At 40.6% G+C, this 21466-nt stretch overlaps 2 protein-coding genes across 10 annotated transcripts in view; one reads left to right on the top strand and one right to left on the bottom strand.

Moving 5' to 3' along the window:
* Nucleotides 1-10495, bottom strand: part of dennd6a (DENN/MADD domain containing 6A) — a 34075-nt gene extending 23580 nt beyond the window's left edge. Inside the window, exon 1 of the mRNA XM_004548804.4 lies at nt 10086-10495. Coding sequence (XP_004548861.1) covers nt 10086-10316 — 231 coding nt within the window. The 5' untranslated portion in view covers nt 10317-10495. The remainder of the gene's footprint in view (nt 1-10085) is intronic.
* Nucleotides 10496-18181: 7686 nt separating this feature from the next.
* The window catches only part of slmapa (sarcolemma associated protein a), an 87001-nt gene continuing 83716 nt past the window's right edge, over nt 18182-21466 (top strand). For 8 of the 9 annotated variants that reach the window (XM_004548806.4, XM_004548805.6, XM_004548807.5 and 5 more), the window contains exon 1: nt 18182-19802. In XM_004548806.4, coding sequence (XP_004548863.1) covers nt 19605-19802 — 198 coding nt within the window. In that variant the 5' untranslated portion in view covers nt 18182-19604. The remainder of the gene's footprint in view (nt 19803-21466) is intronic. The other variant, XM_004548811.5, reaches the window with a different exon arrangement.

The following is a 21466-nucleotide window of genomic DNA, read 5'->3' on the forward strand; positions in this document are numbered from 1 at the left end:
TGTGACCCCAGCGGCGTGGCGAACTTTGATGTCACGCCATGAAGAAACAAATTAGTATAACTCAATGAAATCCAGTCTGATCAGTACCAGACTTTACAGGCATGATGTCAGACCCGCCCTGAACAGATTGATGTGCCCATTGTCGGAAATACGGACAGCGCCACCTAGTGGCAACAGGAAATGTCATGGCTTTCATTTTGTTGTACTGATTTTCACAGGTTCATCTTGGCCACCTCAAAAGCGGTGAATATCACCATCAGTCCGTCGTGATGCTTCAGTGCAAAGATTGTGAGATTAAACTGAACGGCGCACCCTGGTGGCAACGCTGTTCAACATGAAAGATGAAGTGGCTTTTGAGGGTCTTGGCAAGTTTATAGAGGCTTGAAATTTGGCACACATCTCCAAATGGATGAAGGCTTTGTTGGCATGTGATCATTTTCATTGAATAGCGCGAAATTGCTCCACAGCGCCCCCTACAATATTTCAAAACCACAGCCCCTGCTCTGTCTTCTATGTATGATTCTGAAACCTGGTAAGCTTATAGGAGATATCAAGATGTACAAAAAAGTCTCTTGGTGCAATATCCCAAATCCAACAGGAAGTCAGCCATTTTAAAATTAATGTGTAATTTTGGCAACATTTTCCCCTCTTTCCAGGCAACGTTCTTTGACGAACTCCTCCAAGGGATTTCATCATATTGAACCAATCTCCAGTGTGTGGAATCTAAAGACCTTTGTGATGTTAAATTGCGAAGCTTTTTACGTTCAGTGAAACGGGGTGGTTATGGTGGCACTTAGAGTTTGAATCACTCGCCAAAAAGCAGTAATCTGCTGTCACTCAAAAACACAATGTCCAATCTCTCCCAAAGCTCATAGGCGTGATGAGACTCGAGCTCGGAAATGTTTGTTATGCCATTTGTACATAATGGTTAGAGCGCCACCTAGTGGAACGACTAACTAATCATGAATGAATGAGTTGAAATGTTAGCTGGTGGTTAAATGCATGAATTCCATCAATGTGACATCAGATCGGAGGTGCTGGTTTTAGGTGTTGGGCTTGGCTCGACGCGCCGGGGGTGCGAGGGCCCTCATAACGCTGCTTGCAGCTTTAATTATTATTATTATTATTATTCCGGCAAATGAATCGGCCTTTTGAGGGCCTAAACATGCTCGAAAACTCATGAAATTTTGCACACGCGTCAGGTCTGGTGAAAATTTACGTATTTTAATGTTCTCAGACATGGCCAGGGAAAATTAGCTCAGTAGCGCCACCTAGAAAAATGAAAAACGCGAGCCCCCGATATGGGTATGACCTACATGTTTGAAAGTCGGTACACCTATATAACGTTCAGAGTCGAACAAAAAAGTCTATTATGGCAATGTCCTAAACCCAACAGGAAGTCCGCCATTTTGGATTGAAGGTGACATTTTGGCTCTGATTTTACCGTTTCCATGCCTCGAACTTTAACGAACTCCTCCTTGGGGTTTGATTTCATAACCTTCAAATTTGGACAGTGTCAACTACACCCTTGTGCCATGTTAAATTGCGGAGCTTTTGAGTTTTCACAATAGTATGAGGCCGTGGCGCCATGGCGAATTTTGATGACTCGCCATGAAAATCTTATTGCCTCTCATTCTGTCATACATGTTCCGATCTGGACCAAAGAGCACACATATGATAAGGCTCCACCCCTGAACATATTTCAACTGCCATATTTGACATCAAGGACAGCGCCACCTAGTGGGAACAGGAAATGTCATGTTTTACACTTTGGGGTACAGTATAGTGATGGGTGACATCTGCAGCCTCAAATTTCTCCAGGAAAGCCTTAAGGAGTTGGTCTTGGGTTACAGTGAAAACTGTGACTTTTCGCGAAAGGGTGTGACCCCAGCAGCATGGCGAACTTTGATGTCACGCCATGAAGAAACAAATTAGTATAACTCAATGAAATCCAGTCTGATCAGTACCAGACTTTACAGGCATGATGTCAGACGCGCCCTGAACAGATTGATGTGCCCATTGTCAGAAATACGGACAGCGCCACCTAGTGGCAACAGGAAATGTCATGGCTTTAATTTTGTTGTACTGATTTTCACAGGTTCATCGTGGCCACCTCAAAAGCGGTGAATATTCCCATCAGTCCCTCGTGATGCTTCAGTGCAAAAATTGTGACTTTAAACTGAACGGCGCACCCTGGTGGCAACGCTGTTCAACATGAAAGATGAAGTGGCTTTTGAGGGGCTTGGAAAGAATATAGAGGCTTTAAATTTAGCACACACCTCCAAATGGATGAAGGCTTTGTTGTCATGTGATCATTTTCATTAAATAGTGCGAAGTGGCTCCACAGCGCCCCCTACAAACTTTCAAAACCACAGCCCCTGCTCTGTGTTTTATGTATGAGTCTGAAACCTGGTAAGCTTATAGGAGATATCAAGATGTACAAAAAAGTCTCTTGGTGCAATATCCCAAATCCAACAGGAAGTCAGCCATTTTAAAATTAATGTGCAATTTTGGCAACATTTTGCCCTCTTTCCAGGCACCCTTCTTTGACGAACTCCTCCAAGGGATTTCATCAGATTGAACCAATCTCCAGTGTGAGGAATCTAAAGACCTTTGTGATGTTAAATTGTGAAGGTTTTTACGTTCAGGGAAACGGGGTTGTCATGGCGGCACGTGGAGTTTCAATCACTCGCCAAAAAGCAGTAATCTGCTGTCACTCAAAGACACAATGTCCAATCTCTCCAAAAGCTCATAGGAGTGATGAGACTCGAGGTCAGAAATGTTTATTATGTCATTTGTACATAATGGTTAGAGCGCCACCTAGTGGAACGACTAACTAATCATGAATGAATGAGTTGAAATGTTAGCTGGTGGTTAAATGCATGAATTCCATCAATGTGACATCAGATCCGAGGTGCTGGTTGTAGGTGTTGGGCGTAGCTCGACGCGATGGGGTGCGAGGGCCCTCATAACGCTGCTTGCAGCTTTAATTAGGGCCCGAGCACTGAGAGTGCGAAGGCCCTATTGTATCTGCTCCGTTTCTTATTATTATTATTAGGGCCCGAGCACCGAGAGTGCGAAGGCCCTATTGTATCTGCTCCGTTTCTTATTATTATTATTATTATTATTATTATTATTATTATTCAGGCGAAACAAGGGCCTTTTTGAGGGCCTAAACATGCTCAAAAACTCATGAAATTTTGCACACATGCCAGGTCTGGTGAAAAATTTTGTATTTTAATGGTTTTACATATGAGCACTGGGAAATGGCTCTACAGCGCCACCTATGCCTTGTTAAATGCAGCCCTACGACCACATCGTTTGAGCTACATGTATGAAATTTGGCACACATATGTATCATGCCAAGACGAACAAAAAAGTCTGTGGGCCCATTGACGCAAACCCAACAGGAAGTCCGCCATTTGGAAGAGAAGGTGACATTTTGGCTCAAATTTTGCCATTTCCATGCCTCGAACTTTTGCGAACTCCTCCTTGGGGTTTGATTTCATAACCTTCATATTTGGTCAGTGTCAACTACACCCTTGTGCCATGTTAAATTGCGGAGCTTTTGAGTTTTCACAATACTATGAGGCCGTGGCGCCATGGCGAATTTCGATGACTCGCCATGAAAATCTTATTGCCTCTCATTTTGTCATACATTTTCTGACCTTGACCAAAGTGAACACATATGATAAGGCTCCACCCCTGAACATATTTCAACTGCCATATTTGACACCAGGTACAGCGCCACCTAGTGGGAACAGGAAATGTCATGTTTTACACTTTGGGGTACAGTATTGTGATGGGTGACATCTGCAGCCTCAAATTTCTCCAGGAAAGCCTTAAGGAGTTGGTCTTGGGTTACAGTGAAAACTGTGACTTTTCACGAAAGGGTGTGACCCCAGCAGCATGGCGAACTTTGATGTCACGCCATGAAGAAACAAATTAGTATAACTCAATGAAATCCAGTCTGATCAGTACCAGACTTTACAGGCATGATGTCAGACCCGCCCTGAACAGATTGATGTGCCCATTGTCGGAAATACGGACAGCGCCACCTAGTGGCAACAGGAAATGTCATGGCTTTAATTTTGTTGTACTGATTTTCACAGGTTCATCGTGGCCACCTCAAAAGCGGTGAATATCAACATCAGTCCCTCGTGATGCTTCAGTGCAAAAATTGTGACTTTAAACTGAACGGCGCACCCTGGTGGTAACGCGGTTCACCATGAAAGATGAAGTGGCTTTTGAGGGGCTTGGAAAGTTTATAGAGGCTTGAAATTTGGCACACACCTCCAAATGGATGAACGCTTTGTTGGCATGTGATCATTTTCCTTGAATAGCGCGAAATGGCTCCACAGCGCCCCCTACAATATTTCAAAACATCAGCCCCTGCTCTGTGTTTCATCTATGAGTCTGACACTTGGTAAGCTTGTGTAAGATATCAAGATGTACAAAAAAGTCTCTTGGAGCAATATCCCAAATCCAACAGGAAGTCAGCCATTTTAAAATTAATGTGTAATTTTGATGACATTTTCCCCCCTTTTCAGGCCTCATACTTTGACGAACTCCTCCAAGGGATTTCATCATATTGAAGCATTCTTCAGTGTGTAGAATCTAAAGACCTTTGTGATGTTAAATTGCGAAGCTTTTTACGTTCAGTGAAACGGGGTGGTCATGGCGGCACGTAGAGTTTCAATCACTCGCAAAAAGCAGTAATCTGCTGTCACTAAAAAAAACAATGTCCAATCTCTCCCAAAGGTCGCAGGTGTGATGAGACTCGAGCTTGGAAATGTTTGTTATGCTATTTGTCAATAATGGTTAGAGCGCCACCTAGTGGCATGACTATAATCCTGGTTGAATAAGATGAAATGTTAGCTGGTGATTAAAAGCATGAAATCCATCAATGTGACATCACATCGGACGTGCCGGTTTGAGGTGTTGGCAGTGGCTCGACGTGCCGGGGGTGCGAGGGCCCTCATAACGCTGCTTGCAGCTTTAATTATTATTATTATTATTATTATTCACCCCAAACAAGGGCCTTTTTGAGGGCCTAAACATGCTCAAAAACTCATGAAATTTTGCACACATGCCAGGTCTGGTGAAAAATTTTGTATTTTAATGGTTTTACATATGAGCACTGGGAAATGGCTCTACAGCGCCACCTATGCCTTGTAAAATGCAGCCCTACGACCACATCGTTTGGGCTACATGTATGAAATTTGGCACACATGTGTATCATGCCAAGACGAACAAAAAAGTCAGTGGGCCCATTGACGCAAACCCAACAGGAAGTCCGCCATTTGGAAGAGAAGGTGACATTTTGGCTCTAATTTTGCCATTTCCATGCCTCGAACTTTAACGAACTCCTCCTTGGGATTTGGTCGTATAAGCTTCATATTTGGACAGTGTCAACTACACCCTTGTGCCATGTTAAATTGCGGAGCTTTTGAGTTTTCACAATACTATGAGGCCGTGGCGCCATGGCGAATTTCGATGACTCGCCATGAAAATCTTATTGCCTCTCATTTTGTCATACATTTTCTGACCTTGACCAAAGTGAACACATATGATAAGGCTCCACCCCTAAACATATTTCAACTGCCATATTTGACATCAAGGACAGCGCCACCTAGTGGGAACAGGAAATGTCATGTTTTACACTTTGGGGTACAGTATAGTGATGGGTGACATCTGCAGCCTCAAATTTCTCCAGAAAACCCTTAAGGAGTTGGTCTTGGGTTACAGTGAAAACTGTGACTTTTCGCAAAAGGGTGTGACCCCAGCAGCATGGCGAACTTTGATGTCACGCCATGAAGAAACAAATTAGTATAACTCCATGAAATCCAGTCTGATCAGTACCAGACTTTACAGGCATGAAGTCAGACCCGCCCTGAACAGATTGATGTGCCCATTGTCGGGAATACGGACAGCGCCACCTAGTGGGAACAGGAAATGTCATGGCTTTAATTTTGTTGTACTGATTTTCACAGGTTCATCGTGGCCACCTCAAAAGCGGTGAATATCACCATCAGTCCCTTGTGATGCTTCAGTGCAAAAATTGTGACTTTAAACTGAACGTCGCACCCTGGTGGCAACGCAGTTCACCATGAAAGATGAAGTGGCTTTTGAGGGGCTTGGAAAATTTAAAAAGTCTTGAAATTTGGCGCACACCTCCAATGTGGTTAAGGCTTTGTTGTTATGTGATCATTTTCATTGAATATCCCAAAATGGCTCCACAGCGCCCCCTACAAAATTTCAAAATCACAGCCCCTGCTCTGTGTTTTATGTATGAGTCTGAAACCTGGTAAGCTTATAGGAGATATCAAGATGTACAAAAAAGTCTCTTGGAGCAATATCCCAAATCCAACAGGAAGTCAGCCATTTTAAAATTAATGTGCAATTTTGGCAACATTTTCCCCTCTTTTCAGGCATCGTTCTTTGACGAACTCCTCCAAGGGATTTCATCATATTGCACTATTCTTCAGTGTGTGGAATCCAAAGACCTTTGTGTTGTTAAATTGCGAAGCTTTTTACGTTCAGGGAAACGGGGTGGTTATGGCGGCACGTAGACTCTCAATCACTCGCCAAAAAGCAGTAATCTGCTGTTACTCAAAAACACAATGTCCAATCTCACCCAAAGGTCGCAGGCATAATGAGACTCGAGTTCGGAAATGTTTGTTATGCCATTTGTACATAATGGTTAGAGTGCCACCTAGTGGAACGACTAGCTAATCATGAATGAATGAGTTGAAATGTTAGCTGGTGGTTAAATGCATGAATTCCATCAATGTGACATCGATTGGACGTGCTGGTTTTAGGTGTTGGGCGTGGCTCGACGCGCCGGGGGTGCGAGGGCCCTCATAACGCTGCTTGCAGCTTTAATTATTATTATTATTATTATTATTCCGGCAAATGAATCGCCCTTTTGAGGGCCTAAACATGCTCGAAAACTCTTGAAATTTTGCGCACGCGTCAGGTCTGGTGAAAATTTACGTATTTTAATGGTTTTACATATGAGCACTGGGAAATGGCTCTAGAGCGCCACCTATGCCTTGTTAAATGCAGCCCTACGACCACATCGTTTGAGCTACATGTATGAAATTTGGCACACATGTGTATCATGCCAAGACGAACAAAAAAGTCTGTGGGCCCATTGACGCAAACCTAACAGGAAGTCCGCCATTTTGGATTGAAGGTGACATTTTGGCTCTGATTTTACCGTTTCCATGCCTTGTACTTTAACGAACTCCTCCTTGGGATTTGGTCGTATAAGCTTCAAATTTGGACAGTGTCAACTACACCCTTGTGCCATGTTAAATTGCGGAGCTTTTGAGTTTTCACAATACTATGAGGCCGTGGCGCCATGGCGAATTTTGATGACTCGCCATGAAAATCTTATTGCCTCTCATTCTGTCATACATGTTCCGATCTGGACCAAAGAGCACACATATGATAAGGCTCCACCCCTGAACATATTTCAACTGCCATATTTGACATCAAGGACAGCGCCACCTAGTGGGAACAGGAAATGTCATGTTTTACACTTTGGGGTACAGTATAGTGAAGGGTGACATCTGCAGCCTCAAATTTCTCCAGGAAAGCCTTAAGGAGTTGGTCTTGGGTTACAGTGTAAACTGTGACTTTTCGCCAAAGGGTGTGACCCCAGCAGCATGGCGAACTTTGATGTCACGCCATGAAGAAACAAATTAGTATAACTCAATGAAATCCAGTCTGATCAGTACCAGACTTTACAGGCATGATGTCAGACCCGCCCTGAACAGATTGATGTGCCCATTGTCGGAAATACGGACAGCGCCACCTAGTGGCAACAGGAAATGTCATGGCTTTAATTTTGTTGTACTGATTTTCACAGGTTCATCGTGGCCACCTCAAAAGCGGTGAATATCACCATCAGTCCCTCATGATGCTTCAGTGCAGAAATTGTGACTTTAAACTGAACGGCGCACCCTGGTGGCAACGCGGTCCACCATGAAAGATGAAGTGGCTTTTGAGGGGCTTGGAAAGTTTATAGAGGCTTGAAATTTGGCACACACCTCCAATGTGATGAAGACTTTGTTGTCATGTCATCATTTTCATTGAATAGCGCAAAATGGCTCCACAGCGCCCCCTACAATATTTCAAAATATCAGCCCCTGCTCTGTGGTTTATGTATGAATCTGAAACCTGGTAGGCTTATAGGAGATATCAAGATGTACAAAAAAGTCTCTTGGAGCAATATCCCAAATCCAACAGGAAGTCAGCCATTTTAAAATTAATGTGCAATTTTGGCGACATTTTCCCCTCTTTTCAGGCTTCATACTTTGACGAACTCCTCCAAGGGATTTCATCATATTGAACCATTCTCCAGTGTGTGGAATCTAAAGACCTTTGTGATGTTAAATTGCGAAGCTTTTTACGTCCAGGGAAACGGGGTGGTTATGGCGGCACTTAGAGTTTGAATCACTCGCCAAAAAGCAGTAATCTGCTGTCACTCAAAAACACAATGTCCAATCTCTCCCAAACGTCTCAGGTGTGATTAGACTCGAGCTCGGAAGTGTTTGTTATGCCATTTGTACATAATGGTTAGAGCGCCACCTAGTGGAACGACTAACTAATCATGAATGAATGAGTTGAAATGTTAGCTGGTGGTTAAATGCATGAATTCCATCAATGTGACATCAGATCGGACGTGCTGGTTTTAGGTGTTGGGCGTGGCTCGACGCGCCGGGGGTGCGAGGGCCCTCATAACGCTGCTTGCAGCTTTAATCAACTATTATAATTGCTCTTAACCAGCTAGCAGCTAGTTGAGTTGAGTCCCTTCCAGTTGTGCTCGTTGACAAAGACTCATTCAGAGCAACAGCAGCATCTTCAGAATCAGAATCAGAATCAGAATACTTTATTCATCCCGAGGGAAATTAGGGGTTACAGCAGGCAGCACGCTAATGGCGCATGCGCACTCACAAAGGAACCTTCTGACCAACTTTACACAAACATTGGCAATCATTCTGCATTTATAAATTAGACAGCAATTATTTACATACCTTCGACAGTCTCTCTGACAGCGATTTTCAGTCAGTCCAAGTCAGACTGCAACTGTCTGCAGAAAGGATGCCTCCTGAACTGCTTAGCTTTGTCAAGCTAAGTGTGTCCAGTGGTTTTGGTTGAACCAGTTTAATGTTAAGTTTGTTCAGCTAATGTTACCTCAGCACGGTGAAGCATGAAATGAGCCATCTTGTTCATAGTACTCCCAGAGTATTTTAAATATTTAAAAATCAGTATCTGGTATTCCTATATCATTACAGTATCGTGATACTATGCTGTATTGATTTCCCCCCACTACTAATTCAAATCAAGTAAAATTTTGATATACCCATTAAAAAAACAAACAAACAAATATGCTGATCCATGTGCTGCACTGCTGATAGTACTGCTGATGAATTTACCGTACTAAGTACTATATCCAATTAGTAAATCAAAATGATGAAATGCTCTGTAGTCTTAGTGTAGCTCAGTCCCCTGGAGAAAGTGAAACAGAAAGACCTGAAGAAGTCTGAATCTGCATAGTTGTTTTTCATTTAAACATTGTTATCAGGTAACTGATTAATGTGTGTTTCTATAACTCCTGTGAGGTCAACAGGTGTTGGGGAATTTTTTAGCCTTTGTGACTTCAGTAGGATTCAAAACATTTGGGTACCGTTTTAAGTTGAATTATTTTTTTTAGTTTTTTTTTAAATATGCAACTTTCTGCAAAATACGTCCATTTGAAGTTATAGCCTGAGTGATGCAGTGGCTGCTGGGACGGACTAACTTCAGCTAAGGACACCAAACACGCTTCCCCGTAAGCTCGGCATTGTCATAAAGTGATCCTACAGTAAAATGTTCTGCTAGTTTTGTGAAGCGCGTGTGTACTCGTGTAATCATTGTTAAATCAAAGAGTGGCAAAATGAAAGCAGCTAATGAAAGTGATTTGTTCACTCCCCTCCAAGAATTAGCCCAAGCCTAAAAAACTGCTAACTTAGACATTTGTAGCCTCACTGAGTTTAACATGACCCCGCTGTCCCCGGCGGATACTTTTGTCTCACCTCCACCGCCTGTCCGAGCTCCAGGTCGAAGCCGACCACACAAATGCAGTGCAGCCAGGCGGAGAAACGGTCCCAGGGCAGCAGAAGAGCCTCCTCCGTCTCCTCGTCGCCTCCAGGCCCGGGGGGTAGCGTTATTTCCTCCGCCGGGGAGATGCTGCTAGCGTCCTGGTCGTCCAGATCCTCCGACTCTTCGACCGGCTCCCCCAGCTCCTCCGGGCCTTGCAGAGCCATAGCTACGGCCCGACACCGGACACAGAGATGCTCTGAAGAATGTTAACCGTTTCCTAAATATGTTTAATGGTATTTCAGGCCAACTTGTCCGCAGGTAACAACAGGAGACAAGGAGGGTGCAGAAAGTAGCCACTTAGCTTCCAATTAGCATTTCAGCAGCAACGTATTACGTTCTTTGTGCAACGTCATCACGCACAAACGTCCCTGAGCTGACTTCTACATGCCGTATTAAATAATCCATATAAAATCAATAAACAAATAATTACGTAGTTGTTTTTAATATTTGGTCTAATTTTTTCCAAATGGTTTGCACACAGACATAAAAAGAAATTTTTAAAAAGACATAAAACAGGATAGAAGAGATTTTTCTTTTCAAATCAAAGCTTTTAAAATCAAAATTATGAGATCCAAAGTCAAACATTAGACCTGCTAAGTCACAGCATAACCTAGTTAAGGCAAAAAATTCAAAGCTAGTAAACCTAAATATAAACCTAAACTATATGTAGAAATTAAGAGATGTTTATGAGATTTTAAAAAATTATTTATTTATGTAGCAGTTTTCAAAAATAGAAGTCACAAAGTGCTTTATACAGATAATAATCTAAGTAAGAGGTGTCAAACATGGCCCAGTGGCCAAACCCAGACACAGGCTGACAACAGGTGTAGTTCAACACACTGTAAAGTGCAAGCGATGAAGTCAGTGGTTATCACAGTGTTTCAGTAGCAGAAATTCAATGCTCCTCATTTTGATACCAGATTGGTTTCATCTTTCTTAAGATCTTGGTAGTGGCTCAGCTGGGTGTTTTCAGATTGTACTTGAACTGGCTCAGAAACACTCCTGGTCTAAGATAAGAGATACAGCTGCAAAATTTAAAATACTACGAATACACGAAAGACCTATGACAGTATATGCAATTGATTAAGGGGAACATCTGCACCATATATTAAAATGCAATAATAAAAAAAAAGCTAAACGTCTTTGTTTGTTTGGTGTATTTTTTTTCTAAATAAGCTGTAAGATGTACATTGGCAGGAACCTTGGGTAAAATCCAAAAAGTTCTTTTGTTTGATTGTTGTTTTTGTGCAAATTAACTTTGTATGTTTTGCACATATTGGGCTGAAATAAACAATTTTAGCAAGAGGCAGATGACTGAAGAAAATAAGTGAGAGAGGAGGACAGATAGAGAGAAAGATAATCAGGAAGTGCATAGGACCGGTAAGGAGGAAATGAAGGGAGCGATGAAGAAAATTAAGAGTGAAAAGGCAGTTGGTCCAGTGACATACCTGTAAAGGAATGGTGATGTCTAGGAGAGAGAACAGGGGACTTTTTAACCAGACTGGTTAACACATTCTTGGAGAGTGAGAGGATGCCTGAGGAATGAAGGAAAAACTTTATTTCTTTTCCATTTGACATTAGAATTGACGAGATTAAAGGAACACCTCAGGCTGAGATGGTTTGAGCATGAGCGGAGGGCAGATGTTGGATATACTATGCAAAGGATTTTGAAGAAGGAGCTTCCAGGCAGGAGGAAAAGAGGAACAGCACAGAGAAGGTTCATGGGAGTAGGCACATGCAGGGGTTGGTGTGACAGAGAAGGACACTGCAAACAGGAAGAGATGGAGGCAGTGAAGTGGTAAATTGGGGTTATATATTTATACTCCTTACACTGAGACAAAACATACAAAGCAGGTCCTCTATACCATGGCTCTGAAGAAGTGTTTTTTGTCTGCTATGAATGTAAAGGAATTGTTTTTGGTGAATGACATAATTGCAGAAATTAGCAGTAATAAAAACACTGAAAAAATGTCTTGATGCATGCTTAGTCATCCAGGTAAGTAAATCCCAAAAGGTTGATTCTGTTCATCTGCGCGTAGCGTTTTCAGTGGAGAAATGTTTCATCACTCATCCAAGTGACTTCTTCAGTCTCAGCTGACTGCAGGTTTCCCCAACCTAAACAGTACATTTGGACAATGACTGAAACTAGCTCATTCAATGAACAATGGACTGTGAGGCCAGTTCCTTGAGCATTAATATGCAAGTTTCTATGACCATTGATCAACAACCACTGATCAAAGCCCATTGATGAATTGAGTAGGTGGTCAAATGATTCAGTTGTACCACTACAGACCACCTGTAGATAGACATGTTGATGATTAAGATCATTTTCATATTACTATATACGATAATATATTCCTTAGTGACACCTGCTGCTGGCAGCGCTAGCTACAGTTCATTCTTTGTGATCTGAACTCCCCCACTCCACCACCTCCCCCCCACACACATCCACATTGCTAAGTATAACTCCCATCACTGAATGAATCACGTCTTCAATTACAGCCTGACTCTGAAGGCAGTAAATCAGCTTTATCTAAATCCTTTAATAGCTCTATCACCGAGCAAGCAGATGGATGAACCAAACTGCAAACAGAGGGCACAAACAAACCTTGGTGGCCTAAGTTGTGATGCAAATTAGTCTACTTATGGGTAAGAATAGTAATCAAGTCAATAAGATATTTTTCCACAAAATGAGCAGTACTGGATTTCAGTAAAGTAATGCAAATTTAAACCAATTCATACTAAATGACTTGGTTTTAATTGTTCTTGCATTTTATATCTTGAGCCACAGAAAACAGTATTTGATCTGTCACTAAATAAATGTAAATGTACATTGCTTTTTTACATACTTTATTGTCATATGTTTAGTTTTTTAACACAATTATTCTTTTTTCGTGTTTTATTATGATTTTTTGTAATTTTTGCTCCCATTTTTCTATTGTATTTTTTTCATAAATAAAGTATATCTTATCCCAAGAAAAAAAAAACATAACGAAACAAAACGAAACACCTGTGCATACTAAAGAGCTAAGTTATCAACTAAACAGAAAATAAATTAATAAAAAAAATCCAAAGTCCAAGTGAGGCCTTTTTGGGGATGTTCAAATATCACATGGTACAAACATGTAAGTTATAATGAATGTAATAGTTATACATTCTTATGTTTTTGTATACAATTTCAAATATAAAATATTCACATTGATAACCTGACATTAGTGATAATACATTAAATATAAAAAAACAACACTTTGCATTGATAGATAATGAAATGCAATGAATGAGGTCTGGGAGCACACAAACCCCAACATTTATCAGATCACTAAAGAGTGTTGTAATTAAACTAAGATGTAATGGAGTTCAGCTTCTAAGGCTTTGTATCCCACAAACAGCCTCTGTTAAATGGACATAGTGATGTCAAACTGGGCTAAGAAGCTAAACACAGTAAGATGCTGTTAAATCTCATATAATAGTCAGACTGTTAGCACAGTGACAGCTGGTGCTCTGCTCTCTCTGCAGGAGGGCTAGGCAACGCAGGGACCACGATGGGGTCTATCCCACAAAAAAAAACCTGCACCAGGAACACTTTACAGGAAAACTCCAAAACTTCAAAATGAAAACCTATAACAAGGGTATCAAATATAAGGCAGAGAAGCCAGAATTGGGCCGCTACAGTATCTGGCCCACTGGACGGCTTTGGAAAATGTGAAGTAAGGCATACATTTTGGACTGCGCTGTATTTTAATAAATTTAACTGTTCCTCTTGCTGATAAACTTCTCCCATGGCCATTCGTATTGCACCAAAGTATTTGCTGTATTTGTGCAAAATCTATTAGTTTATAGTATATGTATAGTATTTGTTACTTAATTATAATCCAAATCCAATTTGGGATCTGGACTTAATTATACTTCAAATTATATTTCAAAACTTACATTTTAACTACTGATTTTATCTACTGTTCCTTTCTTTTTTTCCATTTTAAATCATGCTTTTTTATTTGTTTTTGTTTTTTAATGTCTCTGTAAAGCACTTTGAATCACCTTGCTGTTGAATTGTGCTATATAAATAAACTTGCCATACTATCTGTAATTAAGTAACAGACAAAATTAAATAACAGAAAAGGTCCTGTTTTTTTTTACTATCAGCTATAGAAATTATGATCTTTCCGTAAAGAACAGAACCTTTCTGTTTTACAGCACAGTCTGGGAAATGATCTACCAGAACCTTTTCTGTAATTTTACACATTTATTTCTTACAGTTTAAGCCCAAACAGTCATAGTGACACATTTATTTGATCTATGACTGCAGCTTTTCTTTATCATACAGAAAAACTAAGAAATACTGTTTCACTGGTCCAGCTCACTTCACATCAAAATGGGCTGCATGTTTGTGGCCCACAGTTTAAAATGACTTTAATATCACTGTCCTATAAGGTCTGATGTTTACATCGCAGGAGTCTGTCAGTCACTCAGTTCTTATCTCGTCCTTCACTCTGGTATATTTGGAACAGCCTAATGATCAGTCTGATCCCAAAGTGAATCCTGTTTCAATCCTCTGCCCTCTTAGACCTACTGAGATCTCAAGCAACAGTACAAGGTCTTATGCCCTTTTCTTGTGATGAAGAAATTGACTGGCTTACATAGCTCAACATACTTTTTTCTTGCTGGGATTTTGTTGTGAAGATTGATTTTTAGTAATATGAGGGAAAACTAAGCTAAACAGCCATGCAAGAATTTAAATATTCTGATCTTATCAAACCTACCCAGTCTTGGACATTTAGAGGAAAAGAGGAATTACTTACAGATAACAAAACATTTTTACCACAAAAAAGAAACAAACAAAAAACAAGCAAATATTTATATATTCAGTCTGTGTGAATGGATGGGTGTAGGTTTTATTTGATCACTGGAGAAGGGATGCATTAAGTGGAGTGTTATACAGTGTTATTCCTGACACTAAAAGCCACAGGCTGCAATGCTTTACATCTTCAACCTCTTTAGCCCCTTGTTCTTCTCCATACACTTTGGAAGTAGGTGAAACTGGAAAAAATGTGGAATGCATTGAATATTTCTCACTTTCAGAGTGTAAGGAGTTGATAACTCTGTCTGACATCAGGCTGCTTTTTGGGTTTCTTGTTTTGAGGAAGTCATTTGCTTTAATGTGCACGTGGCACTTTTAATGGTTCAGATATGTTTCTGATCATGTTGGAAAGTCTCTGCATGTTTCGTAACAGCTCTGCTGTATTATTGAGGCTGATTGAAAACAAGAAGGACTAGCAACAATGGCTTCAGATTAGTTAGGAAACTGGCAACAACTCAATAAACTCTGAGAAAAAGTTTCAATACAGAAAAAAAGTTCCTTCATTTTAAGGAATATAAAAAAAATGCCTGCGACCTCTTGACTAACTTAATATGAATGAGAACAGCACCAAACCTGTCTGTCTCTTTCAAGAAAAGTGTTTTTCCCCAAAAGCTGATGAAACAACAACATCCCCATTCTTAAAAGTTAGTGTTCAAACTGTTCAATTAAACTTTTATCCCTTCTTTTCTCAGTGAAGTGTGTAGACTGAAGCCTGGTCACAGTTCAGCTGCTAGAAGCAACAATTATATAATTTTTATATTTCCTTACAGCCAATAAAAAAATTGATGCAGAAAATTCCAAACACTTATGGAGAGTAATTATGAATACTTTAGTCACATGTCCTATAAATTATGGCTGAATCTAAGAAAAAACAGCAAAGCTTTGCTTTATTTTTTTATCTGCTTTACAGTCTCATCCACCATCGATTTGTTCTCAGCTGTCTGTTCACCAGAGCACCACAGGGACATTTCTGGGGCCAGAAGCAGAATATGATCTCCTCTAAAACCACCCCCAACCTGCTGTCCTTTCCCTAAGCTGCATTGCTGGGATGATGTCCGTCTGATGCAAACTCAAATATACTGCTCTGATTAATAAACTGCAGGTGATGAGAATCAAAAAGGTACTTGAAAAGAAACCAGGTGATTTTTTTAAGTAAAGTAGATACAAATCTGTTCTGTTTTTTCTTTCTAGATTATACCATTTATTAGGACTTCCATATTTCTTAAGCAATTAATATATTCAGGCCTGTGTAATGGACAATGAAAAAAACAAAAAACAAGAAGAAAGGTTCTGAAAAAAAGACTGAACAATAATCCAGTTTTCATATTTAACACAAATGAGTCCATGTTCTTGAAAGAAAAAAACCCACTCCAGTAAAACAGGGAAACCTGTTTCAATTCCTTTAATTTTAAATATGATTATATTGTCTATCCTGTAAAATAGTCAGATGTCTATTCATATTAATGTACAGAATTCACCTGCTTGCTGCTACTACTGCACATTCACCCAATGTATATACTACACACACACACACACACACACACACACACACACACACACACACACACATATATATATATATATATATATATATATATATATATATATATATATATATATATATATATATATATATATATATATATATATATACACAGCAATGACATTGGAATGTCGTTCGGACTGGAGAAGTGTAGTCGGATGGTAACAAAGAGAGGGAAGGTAGTCAGAACTGAGGGGATTGAACTACCAGAAGGCAACATTGCAGACATAGAGGACAGTGACAAGTACTTGGGGATCCCACAGGCGAATGGGAACCATGAAGAGGCCGCAAGAAAAGCTGCAACCACCAAGTACCTGCAGAGGGTCAGGCAAGTCCTGAGGAGTCAGCTGAATGGTAAGAACAAGATCCGGGCCATCAACACGTACGCCCTGCCCGTGATCAGGTACCCTGCTGGGGTAATAGGCTGGCCAAAGGAGGAGATAGAAGCCACTGACATAAAGACAAGAAAGCTCCTTACCATGCATGGAGGGTTTCACCCCAAATCCAGCACCCTGAGGCTGTACGCTAAGCGGAAGGAAGGGGGCCGGGGACTGGTGAGTGTCAGCACCACAGTCCAGGATGAGACAACGAACATCCAAGAATACATTGGGAAGATGGCCCCAACTGACCGAGTGCTCAGTGAATACCTCAGGCAGCAGAAACCCAAGAAAGAGGAGGGAGACGAGGAACCATCATGGAAGGACAGGCCCCTGCACGGTATATATATATATATATATATATATATATATATATATATATATATATATATATATATATAATGTTTTTCTCAGGCTACATTTCACTGTGTGTTATACTTGTATAACTATGCATGTGACAAATAAAGAACCTTAACCTTAACCTTTAAACCATAGCAAAGGATAAAAACAAAACAACATAACAGAGAAATTGTGTGGTTTACAAAAAAGCATCTTTTCTCATAGATCCATATTCTAAACAAAATTCAGCCCTTTTGACTTTCATGATACCGTTTCATGGAAGATTTGACATCATTTGTTTTATCTTGTGTTTAACGTTTGGTTTATGAGGGTTTTATTTCACCAAAACAGTGCTTCTAGCTTTTATGTTAGCTTATATATTTGTGTTCTTCTGTATATAAACTAAGTAGAAATAGATTTGGGTCTATAGTAGAATTTCCTCACACGTCCCTTTGAGCTCTGAGGGAGTTAGCCATATTTGTATTTGTGCGTTAATCTGAGGTATTTTCACTGTCTGGGTGGTTTCTAGTCCTGCAATCTTTGTGCAATACGTTTAGATTATTATGTGAACTCTTGCAAAGAGGATGTAAACAGATTATAGGATTTTGGTATAAAGTAATTTTCTTTGTCATTATTATTTGAAGAGGTGTTTGTATGTGAAATATGTTGTGCTTTAATACCAACTTTGTAACACGTTACTCGTATCTACTTTTTTTTACATTTAAAAAAGTGCTTACATTTTTATCGTCAGTGTTAATCATGTTATATATTTTTAATAATTCATAATTCTGTTTGTATCTATGTATTTATCTTTTAAGCTCATTACTTTTTCCGAGTCTGACTTAGCTCAGCAGTGGGTGGTGCTCATGTCAGCTGGTCAGTGAACGTATCCCTCCGGCTGTCTATCGTTCAGTGAACGCACCACCGCTGTCTGCTCTCTAGTTACAGTATGGCGGCTGGGACTTGCGGAGGAGGACAACTTCTTCTAGATTCCTTCCACAAAACTGTTGGAAGGCGACGGCATTAATATAAAACTTATAGCGGCAACCACGAGGTACACTGCAACAGACGACAGCGGCATAACTTGTGTTTCTTACTGGGGCTTTCCCCAGAAAATAATCGGACTGGTGTGTGATGCGTGAGGACCCGCAGTCAAGAAACTCCCCGGATTTTTCCGCGTCGGTTTCTGCTTTGACTGTCAGTTAGCCGGCTAGCTGCTAGGTAGCTCCCTTCAATGCTAACGCTCGCCTGCAGAGCTCTATATTAGCAAAAAGAAGCGCTAGCGTGTTGCTTTTATTTACTCCAGGTGACAGGGATGGTATACCGTATCCATTCGGTAAGCGGACTGGTTGAAAAAGATGGGGAGAAAAAATTTGTGGACCTGGAAGATAACTTTGTCAGTACTCATTAGCCTAGCCTAACCTAGCTTTCTAGTACAACGCCAAAAGAGAGTTAGCGCTTCGCCTGTCCACCAGCGAGTTAGCCAATTAGCATTTTAGTTGCACAAGACGACCAGATAATCCTCCCCTGTTCATCCCGGTGGATGGTTTTGAAACGTCTCCGCTGACTAATTCAGACGAAGAGTGGGCATTGAGCTGCTTTAGTTTTATAACTCAGGGGTGTTTTGGCGTTCGGGCTCGCTAGGTGTTCTCTGGTGGAGGGAGTGGTGAAGGTAGGGAGATAGGAAGGTAGCTAAGGTTCCCTGCATCAGGGCAACAAGGTCACTCAGATTATGAAGACCCATACATGTCAACTACACTTATAGATGACACTTTAGTAAATGACAGACGCGTGTGTGTTGTGTGTATGTGTGTATAGGGTGATGAACGCTGGGGTGTGTGCCTGCTGTTAGCTTGCTGCAAGAGAAGACAACACAGCTCAGAAGCGCGCAATAATTGGACCTACTGCTCTTGATATACGTTAAACAGACAGTTTAGTCAGCACAGAAGGAGTTTGATGGACGTGAGGGGCTGTCAGTGCTATACTCACTCATGTATGTCTTGACACATGGCAGCTTGGTCTGTACATAGTGCCTGCTGTCACATATAAGCGTCGTTATGTAGCTTCGGTGGGCAGTCAGTGAGGGGAATGTCCTGTCTTTTTTTATACCTGTTGGTTTGTTTTTTATTTCTCACACACAAGAGAGGACCATGTTTACTAGTTAGTGCCTAGAAGATTAGAGGACTAACATTTCAGCCTACAGATAGGCCGCAGATATCGTAGATTATTCCTATTTTTTTTTGGAGGAGGGACTCCACCAGAAAAACCTGCCACTCTGGATCAAGAAAACTTGCCCCTCGTCACTGGTTGGAGTAATACTCTCAAGCCAAAATCAATGCCTTCAGCGCTGGCAATATTCGCCTGCCGACCCAACTCGCACCCATTCCAGGAGCGGCATGTGTACCTGGATGAGCCCGTCAAGATCGGCAGGTCGGTGGCTCGGTGCCGGCCAGCCCAGAACAACGCCACCTTCGACTGCAAGGTGCTGTCCAGGAATCACGCTCTGGTGTGGTTTGACCACAAGACTGGCAAGGTAAGCGGCAACAGCACTGAAAATTACTTTACTTAAATTGCTTTACTTTGGTTTTTATGTGGGCCTGAAACTACAGTAGATAGTTACTTTACTCCATGTGTCTGTGAAGGTTCTCAGTCATCCAGGTCATCGTAGTCAAAGGAGCTTGCAAAGAAAAGCGTCTGGACTAACTTAAATTTACTCCATGTCTTCTTATGGGTTGGCCAAATAAAGAGAACCACCAGTGAGAAATATCACCTCATTGGTTTGCATCTTTAAATAGACAGGAATAAAAGCCCTATAAAGAGGAATTTTGCAATGTTAGCTGCTCATCTTGTTTACTTATATTTTCCATGAATGAGCCCAATTAGCTCACAACCTTTCTTTTACTGTGTAAATAAGGTTATTACCTAAGAGCTTAAAATGTTGCAGGAGATCCAACTTATTCCAAACTGAATCATGGTAACCCTTACATCAACTTGGGATAATTTAATATGCCTTATAATTCTGACTTGAATATTTATAAATCATTTTTACCTTCATGAATCCAGGTAGCAGATTTTAATACAGCTATCATTATTAATACTAATAATGATAGTGTTGCTGTGGATTTAACAGGCTGCTGTTCAAAGTTTGAAATATATGAGCAGGTTGTGGGATGAAATGAAAAAGCAATGTTAACAACAGTATAATCTGTGACAATAATCTGTGTCACTATCTGTGTCAGTTATGCTGATGGATTAGTTTGTGTCACTATGAATTGTGGGGAGGCATTGTCTCTTTAGTTATAAAGGAAGTGCTGTAGCACATGTTTTTAGTGTTTAGAGCAGGGGTGGGAAATTGATTTTTTCCAAAGTGGCCACATGAGAAACTGACCCTTGTGGAGGGCCACACCAATAAACTGAACTCAGATATGCTCAGTTTTCTCTTCTTTTTCTCACGTGAGCCTTTGGGAAAATGTATTTCTGCCCACAGTTTAGAGAGTTCAACCAGCTCTTCTTATTGCTTCCTCGTCACTTCTGTTAGGAACCTCCATAAGAACAGCTGATGCTGTGACTAGTCGGGGCTTTTTCTGGTTCATAATAAACTTTTAAGCGATTGGGGCACTAAGCAGGATTAGTGAGTGTGTAGTTGAGGTAGGGTAGCTTACTTAACAAATGTGTGCATTTTGCTGATATTGCCCAGCTTTTAATTTTTAAAAAAGGAAGTTTTCAGCAAATTAAATACGGCTTTAAAACCACTTAATTGATAACTCTTTGTTCTGTGGACTGATGTGACTGAACGACTTCGGAGAAAATCTTCACACATATGTTTTTAAATTTAAAGTAGTTGACTTAACCTGCTATCTAAAATTACATAATTGAAAAGGATCAGGATTTAAAGATGCACCAGTTGGAATTTTCTTCAATTTTAACTGATAGCATATACCCACTCTGCTTCAATGCAACGTTTTACTTTCATAATAAAATAAATTGTTAAATTTAAGAATTTTCCCCCAAACTGCAGTACATTACAAGATCTTCTCTCATTGGAAAATTGAAAATAAAGTTTGCCGTCACTGGAAAGAGTTACAAATAATTGAATGAAAATGAGGTGCTGTACACCTACCTTTACCTGTCATATTTTATGTAGGCAAACAATGTCAAGTTCAACAGATTTATATAACAAACCAAATGTCAGGTACT

This window comes from Maylandia zebra, linkage group LG5 (assembly GCF_041146795.1).
Source record: "Maylandia zebra isolate NMK-2024a linkage group LG5, Mzebra_GT3a, whole genome shotgun sequence".
In the NCBI taxonomy this organism is placed as follows: Eukaryota; Metazoa; Chordata; class Actinopteri; order Cichliformes; family Cichlidae; genus Maylandia; species Maylandia zebra.